We start from the raw sequence: 14,425 nt of genomic DNA, 5'->3' as shown, positions 1-14,425 counted from the left end.
CGCGGTTTGGTCACAATAATCGTGATATGAAATTCTCATATCGTCCCCATCCCTAGAAGGGAGGTCTTGTTGTGAACCAGTAGAGTCCCAGTGGACTCGGCTCTGTCCTGGCCCGGCCTCAGAGCCTCCTCTGATGCAGTTAGAGATGGTAATAGAGCATGTCTTCCCCAAATCCCCTGAGCTGTGCTGCGGGCAAGCCAATAGTTTCAAGCAGCAGAGCAGAAACACTTCCACACCAACTGCGATGGCCTGCTTCCCATTAGCTTCTCACCCAGGGAGCTTCTCAGTCTGCGGTAACGTCATGCTGAGCTGTCCTCTCGCTAACTCGCAGCGCCTGGAGAGAGTGCCTTCTTCAATCATTGTGTTGCTAAGCTATGGTTCAATGAACGTCGCGGACAGAGAGAGAGAAAAATCCAAACTCGCTGCAACATGTGGACGCGCTTTGTTACCTTAAAAGACACCCCATGAGTTATTCATTCTTCCTCTTCTTTATTTTCCATTCCTTCGATTGAGTTATCCGAGAGGGCTGTTCGCAGATCTGGAAAAGCACTTATAGCGACCCTAACAATGTTTTCCAGTGACAATATATGGGGATGGTAAGTGGGGAAAAATGCTGAGAACAAAAATGTGTCTCACCTTTCAGAAGCCAAAACGAAGTCCAATATGCTATAAAATAGCACAGGTGCTAAGGTCATCTTGAATGAGATTGTTTGGAAATGTACAGTGAGAAAAGCAAATATTCTCTTGAAGATAATGTGATAAACACATGTGCTGGAGAACTTAACTGACTCCCCCTATTGTTGAAAAATTGCAGTCGTATTTGATTTAGGGGTTTGAGTGCACACACACACACTCACACTCACACTCACACTCACACTCACACACACACACACCTTTCAAAACATTGTGGGTTTGAATCCACAGAGCTCTAACTAACAAAAAAGCCACTTTAATCTTCTGAAAGTGACATTTCTTTCTTCTCAACATCATTATATTTGACTTTTATCTCCCCCCGCAGGGCAAGCAAAGAGAGGCGCATCATCATATCCAAATAACATATCTTTCACATCCTGTACTGCCAGAGAAAACTTGGCATTTAGCAAATGTAAATACTGATGGCACCGTTTAAAGTATCACCTTTGCTAATCTATCTGTTTAGAAATATCCTCCTAAAAATCGCATGCCATGAAAAACATGTTTCAACAGTCAAAGTTGGTATTTCTTGGTATTGAGACCTCACAAACGCACGCACACGCACGCACACACACACACACACACAGACACATTCCTGTCTCCTCTGTTTTTCCCTCTTTCTGTCTCTTCCTCAGCTCTTTGCCCTCTCCGTTCCCCTCCATCGAGTGTCTCTTGACCTTTTGCCAACCCGACTGCCAGGGCAGATTCAATCACCTACGAGCACCCAGACAGTAATGGGCAATTTATGCTCCGTAGTAGTACAACAGTACACATGTAGAAAATAGCCTAATCTACAGACTCACAATGTGTTGCAGAGGTACAGCTAATTGTAGTTGTAGATCTGCCATTTTCGGCATGAATCATCCACATATTTAGACTTGGAAAGCATTTGTGTCACTAGATTTTAACCATTATTTTATACTTTACTTAATATATACAAGCTCATAGTGCGCGGCACCGAGTGCCGCGCTATAAGCTTGTAGATCTGCCATTTTTGAAAAATCTTGCTTCTGGTGGGGTCCCTGGAACAACATTCTTTTAGATGGGGGTCTGCAGCCAAATACCTAGAATTCTGGGGGTCCTTGATTTTAAAAAGTTTGAGGACCACTAATATAGCAACATAATGTTTTTCAGAAAACTGCTAGGATTGTGAATAGAATCGGTCCTCAGGGTCTAAATGGGTTAAACTGAGCCATCTCAGTACAACAAAGTGCACGACGGTCTGTGGTTTGTGCCGTGCTGTACGGCATGCCGTGCTAGCGGAGTCCCATCATTCCTTTTGTGTCGGGACTCCAAAGCTTCTAACATAGTCTGCATTCACTCTGGGGCTGGAGGTTTCTAAACCCGCTCATCCACAGCGTTCGACGTGCATCTAAACATTCACACCGACAGACATTCCCGCGTCAACAAACATCACCACATGAAAGATAGACTTAACAACACAACAGACCACAAGCGTTTCCCACGGCGAGTGTTTTCTCAGATGGGAGAAAAAAAGCGCAGGGAAGGTGCGTTGTAAACAATGTGATTCATCACAGCGAGGACAGGCCTGCGCTCTGTTTCTGATAAAGACGGGGTAAATAGTTTATTGTTTCTCTGAGTCTGGCTAGGGAGAGACTGCACACAGCAGATTGTATCATACCTGCTTAGGTATAAGACTGGAGGCACTGTTCATAGACTAGTGATTAGTCAAAGTACTGATCAACCTATGTAAACGAGAAGTGTGCTTATGCTGTGCTTTGGAACCTACACAGCAGATGCAGCAAAATAGTCCTATTTTAGAAGGGAACAGAGTGCTACAAGGAAAGTCTGGAAGTTGCCTCCATCGTGGTTTTCCATAGGATATTTCCATTGGAATTTGTTATTTTGGATTTTGGATATTGTCTCTGTTGGGTGGAAACCGTCCTAAAACTGTTACTTTTCAGGATTCAAATTCGAAAGTAGTGGGGCGCTCGCTGGCCTAGCGGTCTAGGTGCACACAACATAGGCTCTGGGGCCTGACAGCGTGTCGTGGGTTCGAATCCCGACGACTTTTGCTGTGTGTCACTCCCCATCTCTCTTCCCCGTTTCCTGTCAGTAAAGGCAGAAAAGCCCCACCAAAAAAACTTCAAAAAGTAATCAAAAAAATCGAAAGTAGTAAAGTTGTAGATCGACAAGCTCAAAACATGTTGCTTCGTGCCGCGTGTCGAGCTTGCAGATCTGCTACTTTTGTGTGACACTTTAGAGTGATTAAGTAGGCATTCATTTACGAAAAAACACAAAAAGTTAGAGTATGGGGTTTCTGCCTGACGATATACAGTGTTAACCACATGTGCGTTGATGGGTATTAGAATAACTGCAGAAATGGCCAATCAGAAATCTGACATTTGAAAAAACAAAAAACTGTGGTTCTAATGTAGGAATGCTGCATGAAGAATGCAAGTGGACTTCTGTTATAAAAACTATTTTCATAGGCACATTAAACTGAGTTTATGATTCATAGCATAGCTGTATGTTTTGCAATAAATGTTAACTTCTGAAAAGGAGAAAGAATCCCTTGCCTGATATGAGCTCCTGGAGACTGTAGCGGTACAGGAGGTGGTCATGGCCCTGGAACTGCTGTGGCCCCTGGCAGAGGGCCCGACACTCCACATCTGCTTTGTAGTAATCTACCAGGGCCTCCTCGAACATCACTATGGCCCCCTCATAGTCCCCTTTGTCATACAGCCTCACACCAGCTGTAAAGGAACGCTGGGTAGAGAGAGAGAGAGAGACAGACAGAGGGAAATGAATAAATGAATGTAAAAGCATTGTGTTGTTTTTGTTACCATCGGAATGTGTGGTTTATTTTCTTCATTTCATTCTGTTTATTATTATTTTTATGTTGTGTGCTGAAATGTAAAAGCACTTGGAACTGCATCCTATGCATGAAAGAAATATCCAGTACTGTAATTAATAAAAGATTGATTGATTGAATACTTTATTGTATTATATAAAAAATAAAGCAGGGGAAAAGTACAGTTCAATACAAGCTCTTCTAAGAGGATTTTAAACCCAAGAAAGGCTAGTTTTCATTTGGGTCCATTGTACTCAATTAACACATCTGGTGCCAACCCCGAGTTTCCCGAGTTTGTATTGATACCAACGCTGTGCCAACCCCGAGTTTCCCGAGTTTGGGCCGTTTTTGAAAAAAAAAAAATGTTTTGGACCTCCAGAAATGTATTAGGCATGATCGCGATCGCGAAATTGCATGTTTAACCCATAGAGTTATAATAAGAATAGAGAGGGCAACTGATATCCCCGCCCGTCCACTTGCATTGAGTTGCTCACCCAGCGCATGAAGCGTACTTCCGCGTTTGAAACGCCTCTGAAACGTGACGTAGTGGGTCTACTATTTGACTTCTGTGACGCGTTTTGCGTCATAGTTTGTGTTCATGGACGCGCTCGGGCTCTAATTCATGAACGCGCGTCGTTCATTACGGTTCATGAATAGTAGACCCAACTGCAGTACCTCAAACGGCCACCATGTACTTTTTGCTTCAAAGCGCCCCCAGGGTTCTGGGGGCTTGGTTTAACCCCCATACCAACCCATTCTTTCAAACATGGCAGCCATGTTTGTTTACATCTGAAGAAAACATAATGGCCCATAAATCATGAATGCCTGAACGGATTTCCAAGCGGATTTCTTTGTTTGAAAGCTGTGAACAGCATCTACACACGTGGTGCATCATCTAGGCATGGGCGTGCACTTTTTACACAATTGCACAATTACATGGAAGTCTATGGTAACCATGGCAACGTGAGACATTGAAGAGAAAAAATCATTGCAACATAAGTGTTAATCAAAAATCGCTTATAAAAGTACATTTGAAATGTCTTTTAAAGAGACACAAAAAGAAGGGGACAGAGAAGGGAAGAGAATTTAAATGTAAATGTAATATAATTTCTTCCTTAATAATAACTTTTACAGAGAGAGAGAGAGAGAGAGAAGAGTGGGGGGTTGGGGGTGTAAGAGAGATGGACAGAAATACAGAGGAATTGAATTCTCCAGGTAACCACAAACAGCACCAAGTGACCTTAAATGAGTTCCCTCTCATTAAACTGCGGTGACCACAAAAACAAAGGCCTCCTTCATAGTACGGGACAACAGCCACTGTTCACCCCATCCAGATAGCGGAGGAACACATTAACCCGAATCAGCCTCTGGCTGACTAGACAGTTTGGCAAGGTGCAAAGACATCTGAGGACAAAAGCTGGCAGCATGCTGCAGTGATTAATGATAAAGCTGGATGATGATAACGATGTGATGGACGTCGCTCGATTTGTTCATAGCAGCGATGCGGAACGGAGGAAAAGAGCGAGGAGCAAACAATGAACAATAGAACGACTGAAGAGAGGGAGGAAGGAAGGAAAGAAAGGATGAAAGAAAGGGAGTGAGGATGGATAGGAGAGAAAGAAGCAAGGATGGCACGAAAATGAATTAAAGAGAAAAGGACGCAGAGAAAAGCAAGGAAGGAAAGAATGTAGGCAGAGATAATGAACAAACAAAGGAATATTGTTTAAAACAGGGGTCTTCAGCGTTTTTCAGCCCCCCTTAGCTGAGAGAGAGAGATGAGACAGGGACCCCCAGTATATTGTATAAAGAATTGTGTTACAGATTCAACTTTTTCATAGATTTCATCGATAGCTTCATTGGGGTTGGATTCATGTTAATGTGTATTTTCAGACATTTAACCACATAAATCGTCAATAGTTGACCTTTGGCTCTGTACTTGGTCTGCTCCTTTTTCCCCTCTACACCAAACCTCGAAAATAGACGATCTACAAGCTCCCAACGTCTCGTAGCGCATGTAAAAAAGAAGAATCTTATCACACAAAGATTTGGCGGCCTCCCCCCGTGGCAACTCTGAGGACCCCCTAGGACAGTGGTTCCCAAACTTTTTAGCTCAAGACCCAAAAGAGAAATTAGACGTTTGCCCGGGACCCAAACTATAGTGAAAACAGCAGATCTACAAGCTTGTTTCGGAACCAGTGCCCTAGGGGTCCCGGACCCCCTGTTGAAGACCCCTGGATTAAAACTAATGGTCAGAATCCAAACAGGAGGACTCAGGAGGTTCTGTCTCACCTGGTGAGGTCGGGCTTCGCGGTCCACAAAGTGCTCCTCCTGAACGCCCTGCAGGTCCTTGTACTGCTCCAGGTTCTGACCCATCTCCACGTGCTCTGGATTGGCCTGGAAATAGGTGTGGGCCGCCGCCGCTGCCTTGTCGGGCTGCTTCAGCTATGGAGACACACGGGAATAACAAAAGAAAATAAGTTCAGATTTCCCTGGACAAACACTGGAGTCATAAACAATTTTTAAACAAACACTCAACGTACAAAAGTACATCAGAGAGGGGGAGAGAGGGAGGGAGAGGTCCATGCACAGTTCAAGTGAATGGGAGAATGCTGTAGTCGTTTGCCAGCTGGGGTTCTGTGTTCATACGTATTGGACTGATCCAAACAAACATTTCCCAGCATTTGGTTTATTTCATACAACATCAGCTGTTCCCAGCATTTGGTTTATTTCATACGACATCAGCTGAGGGTAAGAGAATAACCATGACAGCCCCTTCAACACATAAACACTGAAGGTCCTCAGTCCATCAGTCTCCAGCTGGGTGAGCAATGCCTTTAGTTCAAATAACATACTAATTATATTATGCAGAATCCAACAAATAAAAAATAATGAATAACTGGAGAGACAGCCTTCAGAGCTTGAAACATTCTGGCAACTTAGAAACTTGTTATCACTTGCTGAAAAAAAAAAATGAAAAAAAGAAAACAGACGTCAATAGAGCATCAAAGGCCTGACGTCACCCCCACTACCACATTTCTTTGTATTGGAAATCCCATAGAGAAATCTTAGATCGCGTCATATAAGAACTGCGCTCCAAAAATAAACAAACCACCCTGGCAATTTTGTCAGGTGCTACAGTATATGTGACTCTGTGTCGTTTATGGTATTGCGTACGTTACATTTGATAACGTCTGTGTTTGGAGAAAAAATAAATAAAGAAAGAAAATCTTACTTTTTGGATAATTAGTACTTTGTTTGTATTATTCCCATAGGGGTCTATAGGAATTCCAGTACAAAAAATAACACTGTGAGCCAGGGGGATAGCGCCCTCTAGCGGCAGTGGTGCTCTATAAGCTAAGTTTCACAAAGACAGACTAGTAATGAGAAATCATCTTTGAAGATGTTATAGTGTTAATGTGGTAGAATGCCTCATTATTGATAATAATAGATGCATCTAAAATACGTTGGTGGGTGGTATTATGTAGCCTAAACATCCGTCCCGCTGCTCATATTATGATGCTGACTTAATGTACTTAAAATCCGATCCGAAAAAGAGTGACTGAAGCCAGACAAGGCAAGAGATCTGAGGAAGTCTCTCCTTCAAATGCTCTTCCAAATAAGCCCAGACTGTCTGCCAAAAATAACAAGGTACATTCAATCCATAACTAATTTATACCCATCAGGCATTTTGGAACCGATTAGTACAAGGGTTTTCAACAGCTGGTCCTCAGAGTTACTACAGGGGGTCCTCCAAATCTTTGTGTGATAGAATTTTTTTCTCCTTTTTTATATTAACCACTTGAACCCTACTGTCCATATTCTGAGAACTTTAGCCAAAAATAGCAGATCTACAAGCTCACAACACCTCGCAGCTAGATCGGCTATTTTCGGCTAAGAGGTTTGGTGTAGAGGGGTAAAAAGAGCAGACTAAGTGTACAGTGAAAGGTCAAGTGTATTATGTATCGACGGTTCAAGTGGTTAAATATCTGAAAACTGTCAAACACTCTGGAATCTATGAAAAGGTTGAGGGGGTCCCTGCTTCATCTCTCTCTCAACTAAGGGAACCTTGGCCTGAAAACATTGAAGACCCCTGCATTAGTAATTGAGTAATTGAAACTATGACAAAAGAGAATATTTTTAAGGGACAGTCTGTTCTCAGACAGTTCCTGTCAGTCAGCAAGGCGAGCTGCCATCCTTTGACGGAAAAATCTCCAGTGTGATGGATGAGCTTCCCCAGCAGACAGAATGTGGGATTGGTGACTGTTGATGTATCGCAGTGAAGTAATCACAGCGTTCCGCTCCTTAACTGCAACATTTGTGTAAAATAAACAAGATGGAAGTACTCTGGCAAGCATTGTCATTTCATGGAATAAAGAAGACAAACTAATTATTGCAGTGATGGCTAGTAAGGGCGTGCGTGCGTTAGGGCATTAACCAAAAAGTCGACAAGTGGACTTCCGTACACAAGTCGACTCCTACCAGGGAAAGTTGAAAGTTGAAAAAAACTAAAAACGCAACTAAAACTTATTTTTTTCATCATTATTTTTGCTCCATGTTTGCATGTGTACAGGATTCAAACATTAGGATTGCTTATTGTTAAGGACAGAATGATTTGCTCCTTTTCCAACTGTGTTTTGGCAATGGAATTAAGCACAGGGTTTGGGGTTTTGTCCCCCGTTCACGCATTGTTCATCAAACAATAAAGTAGATTTCAACTCAACCTTTTACAGAGTCGAGTCGACTTGCAAAAATCACAAGTCATTAATGCCCTAGCGTGTGCGTGTGCCAGTGTTTGTGTTGGATGCGAGTGCAATTGTGCAACCTAGATATGAATGGAGCTGAGTGGGGAACAGTGCAATGTTTGGAACTTCAGGAGGCTACAGCAACGCTATATGGCATGGTTCCCCAATAGGCGGCCCGCGGGCCATTTGCGGCCCGCGGGGGGCTACTGTCTGGCCCCCACCAACCCCAGTAATAATGGTGGTATAAGAGCAGCAACAACACTAGTATATTGTTGTTGTCGGGTGGAAACCTTATATCTCCAAATTTGTATGTTCTTTCTCAAAGTAAAGCCCTGCTTCATCATACAAGGCCTTCGCACAAAAGTAGTGAAAACAGCAGATCTAAAAGCACACAACGCCTCGCGGTGTAGATCGGCTGTTTTCACTAGTTTAAATCATTTTTAAAATGATAAATGCAAAACAAACGGTTTTGGACATACAAGATTTTCACCTGACAATGACGATATTTGAACTGTCGCTGGAGTAGTGGGAACGCCACCGTCGCCCCCTGCAATATTGTGGCCCTCGGCTTGGTACCCTAGACATAATTCGGCCCTTGGGGAAAACTAATTGGGGAACCCTGCTTTATGGTGACGTACAGCAACTTCCGCATTCCATTCTTACAATGGGAGTCAAAGCTAGTGTCGTGACACTCCCATACTCAATCACACTGGGTGGCTCACAAAAGTCCAACCCTTGCCTGCTACCGTTAGCGTGTGGGTCGGTGACATTAAATGTTTCATGGCAGTACGGTGATCTAATATGCGCCACGCAAAAATTGGGGCAAAGAGCGAATACAAATTTATGTTAAACAATTAAAAGTACACGTGCCGAGGGCTACAGGCATGATCGATTTTTAGGCTGAATCAGGTGTAGGCATTTGGACACGTGGTCTGCAAGAACATAAGCACAAACACATGGATAACATGATAACATCCAAACTCTGTCCCTTTCTCTTGAATTTGGTAGTGAAGATCTGTCTGCGAGTGTCATTATAAATGTGTGTCATAATTGCACGTGTGTGTGTGCTAATGGGGATATTGTACAGACTGTCATGTGTAAATTACATCATTGTTAAAATGAAAGAAAGCAGCAGTTGTCATATCTTGGCAGCTGGCCAACCCCGTCTGAAGAGCTGAGAGCTAATGGCAGACTTCTTCATAATGTTTAATCCACTTGACCTAACAATGTGTAACTATGTAACCCTCACACCCCAAAACACATTATTGACAGGTCTGGTTGCGTGAGGACATGACATCGACAGAAGTTTCACCGGGAAGGCACTACACAACGTGTGCAGAGGAACATGCTATTCTATTGGATCGTCTATTGGACTGCTTATGCTTCCCATGATTACCACCTTCCCATGATTCTGACTGGAGGCGTCTAAAAACTGCTCATCCAGAAAGTTGCGTGCATCTAAACATTCACGCCAACAGACATTCCCACATCAACAAACAGTCCCACATGAAAGATAAAGTCAACAACACAACAGACCACAGTGTTTCCACAGGCAGGTGTTTTCTTAGATGGGAGAAGAGGCGGCGGCGGGTATGAAGGTGGTTTGTGTGTGATTCATCACATCAAGGACAGGACTGTTTCTGATAAAGACCTGGTAAATAGTTTATTGTTTCACTGGGTCTGGCCGTGCAGAGACTACACACAGCAGATTGTATCAGAAAATCACATCCAGCCGACAGATCACACCGACCTACCTATATATACAGATACTGGAATCCCTGTTCATAGACAGCAAAATGTCATTATGTCAATGCATGAGTGATCCAAAGTTACTTAAATGAGAACAGAGATTATGCTGCACTGTGGAACCTATACAGTAGTATGCAGTCGTGATCGAAAGTCCTACTTAACATGGAACAGAGTGCTATAGGGAGGGCACATGAACGCGCATCTAGGCTTCTTTGTATTGACTGCGCGTTCATAGCGGAAGTGCTCGTTCATGAATTGGAGCCCCAGCACATCCATGTACACAAACTATGATGCAAACCGCGTCTCTTGAGCCCCACTACATCACGTTTCAGAAGTACGCGGAAGAACGCTTCATGTGCTGGTCCTGGGTGAGCAACTCCATGCAAGTGGACGGGCGGGGATATCTGGTGCCCTCTCTATACATATTATAACTCTATGGTTAAGAGTTACAGTGGCTCTCTTCTCACTTCATAGTTATGTATTTATTTTTGCACTCAACAAACCCTCATCAATTGTCTCATTGCCTCCTGCCTGTCTGTTCACATTGCAATCAGATTCAAGTCCCAGCACAGGCAGGTATGTGCCATATCATATCATGCATCTATCTGACTTGTGAACTTTGTTATCTCTCTCTCATCTTTGCCATTTCCCTCAACAGCATATCATTATATCGGATAAAGAAATATCTTAAAAACAAGTATTATTGTCATCTATTGCATCCTCATGTATTACAAAATACATTCACAAAGGTGAAACGTAGTAAGATTAAGTAGAGAGTGGAATGTGTAACGTGGTTGCAGAATGTCCAGAGGTGTGACTGTAGCTCACTGTAGACAGAGGATACCGCCTGACTCTATTCATCATGTCCCTGTAAAACTAAAGCCAGTTCAAAGTGTCACTCTTTAAACAGCAGAGAGAGGATATCTGCAGGCTCCAAACATATAGATTATATTCTTAGTGATTTTATCAATTACTCTTTAAATATTGTTTTATATATCAACAAAAACAAAATCAAATAATTCAAACAGATTTATTAGAATCAATTTTATATACATAGATATTTAGTTGTACAATGGTGTTGCCCAATAAATAGCAATGTGATAGATCGGCTAATTTCTGTGTTTCTGAACATCCATTATTATTTTTAAATAATAGATTAAATCAATTCGTTTGGTTAACTGTTACACCCCTACTGTACACCAATCAGCACGTTGTTTGCCAAGATGAAGGTGAACACGCTAATTCAGAGATTGTGTCCCATGTGACACTGAATCTTTTTTGTATTACAAAAAACGTTATACATTCCCCAAGAATGATTTCACTGTTGGACAAAGTCTGGGGTCTTTCACCAAGTGGCAGAGAAGAGACAAGAGAGAATATAAACCGTGGGCACTGGGCAGGCAAGCTTGGTTACCTCTGAAAGGCCAGAGACTCTAAGGTGCCATCGAGTGCATTCCTGCTGAGGCGATGTCTTCCCACAGCTGAGCAGGAGCTACTCTGCAGACCAAGGAGACGAAGAGGCTATAGCTTGGTGTGTTAGTGTGAAAGAGAAGGGGAGAGCAAGTGGGAGACCAAGACAACCCCCACATGCTGGGATGAGGTACAGGGAGAAATTTTTGTTTCCCATCCAAAGTGTTGCTGACCGAGTGCCAACAACATGAGCTGTGGTGTCCAGAAAATAATGGCCCTGAGGACTGAGGAGAGAGTCAGTCAACCTACTGCAGCCACCTGGGGAGAGGCACTGGACCCACCTGCAGTACGATCGGACCCACAATCCCCCTCTTCCCCCTCTCTCCTCCCACCCCACAACCGCCTAAGGGACGTCCTGGCTCAGGCCAGAGAAGGAAGGGGGATCAACTCCAGCACGCCACCCCACCGCAAAACACAGCTGTGGCCGCGGCCGTGCCAGACCCCATTGTCCTGGGGCCCCGAGACATGCAGAGTACAGGGAATCCTTTAATGTGGAGGTTCTCTGTGTGACGTCATCATTATCGCCTCTTTAATAATCACCTGCGGGGCGGGTCGGGGGGAGTCAATGAAAAACTAGACCAGGTCAACCTGGTTGTGCCAGACCCCCTGTCTGTCATCATCATTTATGACATCATGCCTTTTGTAGGCATGTCATCATCATGTCATCATCATATATACCCTTTATATAGAAAACCCGGACAGACCGACATTTGCTTATGTAGGCCTACCCATTTCATGGGTCTGGCAATTACTCAAGGCGGGGTACAGTTTCATCATTCTCTCACGTCAAAGTTGGTTAAGAGAAGTAGTGTAGGCCTACTCCAGGGATTGTAGTCATAAAACAGAACACTTAAGGGAGGAGAAATGAAAAAACTTAATGTTTCAGAGTGTTCATTTTGAGCGACAATTAAAATGTATCCAAGTGTAAAATGAAAATAAAAATAATGCTCTCCAAAGTGTAAAAGAAAACAAACAGACATTCGATATTCTCCATGGGAGCAGTTCACTGGAAGCAGTATTGGAGGAACTGACCTGAGTGACAAAAAGAATGACTCATTCTGGCTCCATAATGGATTTTAAGTCATATTCAATATTGCTGACCTGCATACTTATAAAGAGAGTCACCGATTTATGGAGGGGGATGATAGTGCTGAGGGCTGCTGGGAGCCCAAATAAAAAAAAGTGTAATATTCAACATTCAACCAAACTACACTCAAGCTCACCTGTTTCACCCCCTAAAGATGAAGGAGCGGAAATCTATCACAGTTTATGAGTTAGATTACACTTGTAAGAAGAGGGAAATGGAAAATGTTATAGCCTAAAGACAGTCCTGCATGGTTAAATCTAAATTCTTTCCATTATCATGACTGCCTCACATGCTCAGACAAAGAGTGGAAAATGTATGTTTTAGGAAAGTTTAGCTTCTTGAACAGAATAAATTGCCCCAAAGCTCTACTGGTCCTGCATTGTAAATATTCAAATAGTATTCATTAGTGATATTTCCAGTGCCTTTACTTTGTGAGCAATCCTTTTTTAGGTTTCACATTTTACAAAGTCAAAATAGGAGTTACATCAACCAAATCACTGCTAATGTAGTTGTTAACCACTGGACCATGTTCTAAATGTTTTCCACATTAAAAAATAAATTGTTCTACACAAAGCATTGTGAGCTTGGAGACTGCTATTTGCTATTCATCGCACAAAGTATGTAGGGCTTAAGTGGTTAAGTTGTTTTCTTAAACTTTATCATCTATTTTCAACAGTCAAACGTTTTGCTAAATACAGACAGACAGATTATGGAAAATCAGACACACATAAAAAAAAAAGCTAAAATTGAACTGAATTCCATCAGTTTGCTTACGCTCTTAAGAGCAGCCATTCTGCATTCCACCATGAAAAGCTGCTCTTTCAACACATACAGTAAACCTTGTAACAGAGTGCGTACGTACGCTTTTCCCCTCGCATGAATTTCAAAGCAGCACCTGTAGAGGTGAATGAGTGCTGCTCAGTATGAAACCTCAGCTTGCCCTCTCCTCTCGTCGCTCAAGAGCAACTTGTGTTAAAGCTGCTTGGACCGCCCTGCCACTCTCTGAAGAAAATGCTCTTGATGTGGGCACCGGCGGTGCCAATTCAAACAGCTATTTGCATGACCCGCTCCTCAGGGGCCTCATGCTCACTTCACAGGTATGGAAATAGGACTGAGGCGGCGCCAAAAAGTAGAGAAGCCGGTGCAGTGATGAAGAGCACGTATCCACAGACATGCCACAAAACCTGGGCTGGTGGTGACAAGTTAAACAGATGCCCTTGTCTGGGCTGGCATTAAGGAGCACTCAGCGGAGCGAGGAAAAAAGAAATAAAAAGAAAGTAAGATTAGAAAAATAAATTATATATATACATATATATATATATATATATATATATATATATATATATATACTGTATATATAGATATATATGATATAGATACCATTAAGACCCTAAGACCCATTAAGACCCTAAGTGAGAGAAGCGACCGTCGCACTGAAACATCAGAGCTTCTTAATACGGCACAGCTAAGAAGCAGGAGTTAAACTACTAGTAAGACACCTCAGGGTGACCTGCGACCTTAATGTCCTTAATATTGACAATATAGGAATCTCCATATATGGGCATAAAACGTACGTAAGAAATGCCAAGCAGGGCCTTGGTGAGTTAGGGCCTTGATTTGATGCCTGTGGATGTCCATATATGGGCATGAGGGGGTACCCTAACATCCCCATTTTCGGCCTGGGATTTATGACATCAGAAATCTCCATGTATGGGCATAAAAGGTTTTTCTTTTTCGGCCTGGGATTTATGACATCAGAAATCTCCATGTATGGGCATAAAAGATTTTTTTCTTTTTCTGGGAATGACCATATATGGACTTTTATACCCTGAGAAATCTCGTAGCTTGTCTGACTGTCAGTACAGGAAG

At 42.8% G+C, this 14,425-nt stretch overlaps 1 protein-coding gene across 1 annotated transcript in view; it reads right to left on the bottom strand.

Annotated features, from left to right (window-relative positions):
- p3h2 (prolyl 3-hydroxylase 2) overlaps window positions 1–14,425 on the bottom strand; it is a 106,263-nt gene that overhangs the window by 36,529 nt on the left and 55,309 nt on the right. Inside the window, exons 3-4 of the mRNA XM_080733859.1 lie at window positions 5,798–5,950; window positions 3,234–3,423 (exon numbers count right to left, since the gene is read on the bottom strand). Of these exons, the coding sequence (XP_080589985.1) occupies window positions 3,234–3,423; window positions 5,798–5,950 (343 nt within the window). The remainder of the gene's footprint in view (window positions 1–3,233; window positions 3,424–5,797; window positions 5,951–14,425) is intronic.

This window comes from Nannobrachium achirus (assembly GCF_963921795.1).
Source record: "Nannobrachium achirus genome assembly, chromosome: 1".
In the NCBI taxonomy this organism is placed as follows: domain Eukaryota; kingdom Metazoa; phylum Chordata; class Actinopteri; order Myctophiformes; family Myctophidae; genus Nannobrachium; species Nannobrachium achirus.
This window is presented reverse-complemented; position numbering and strand designations above follow the sequence as displayed.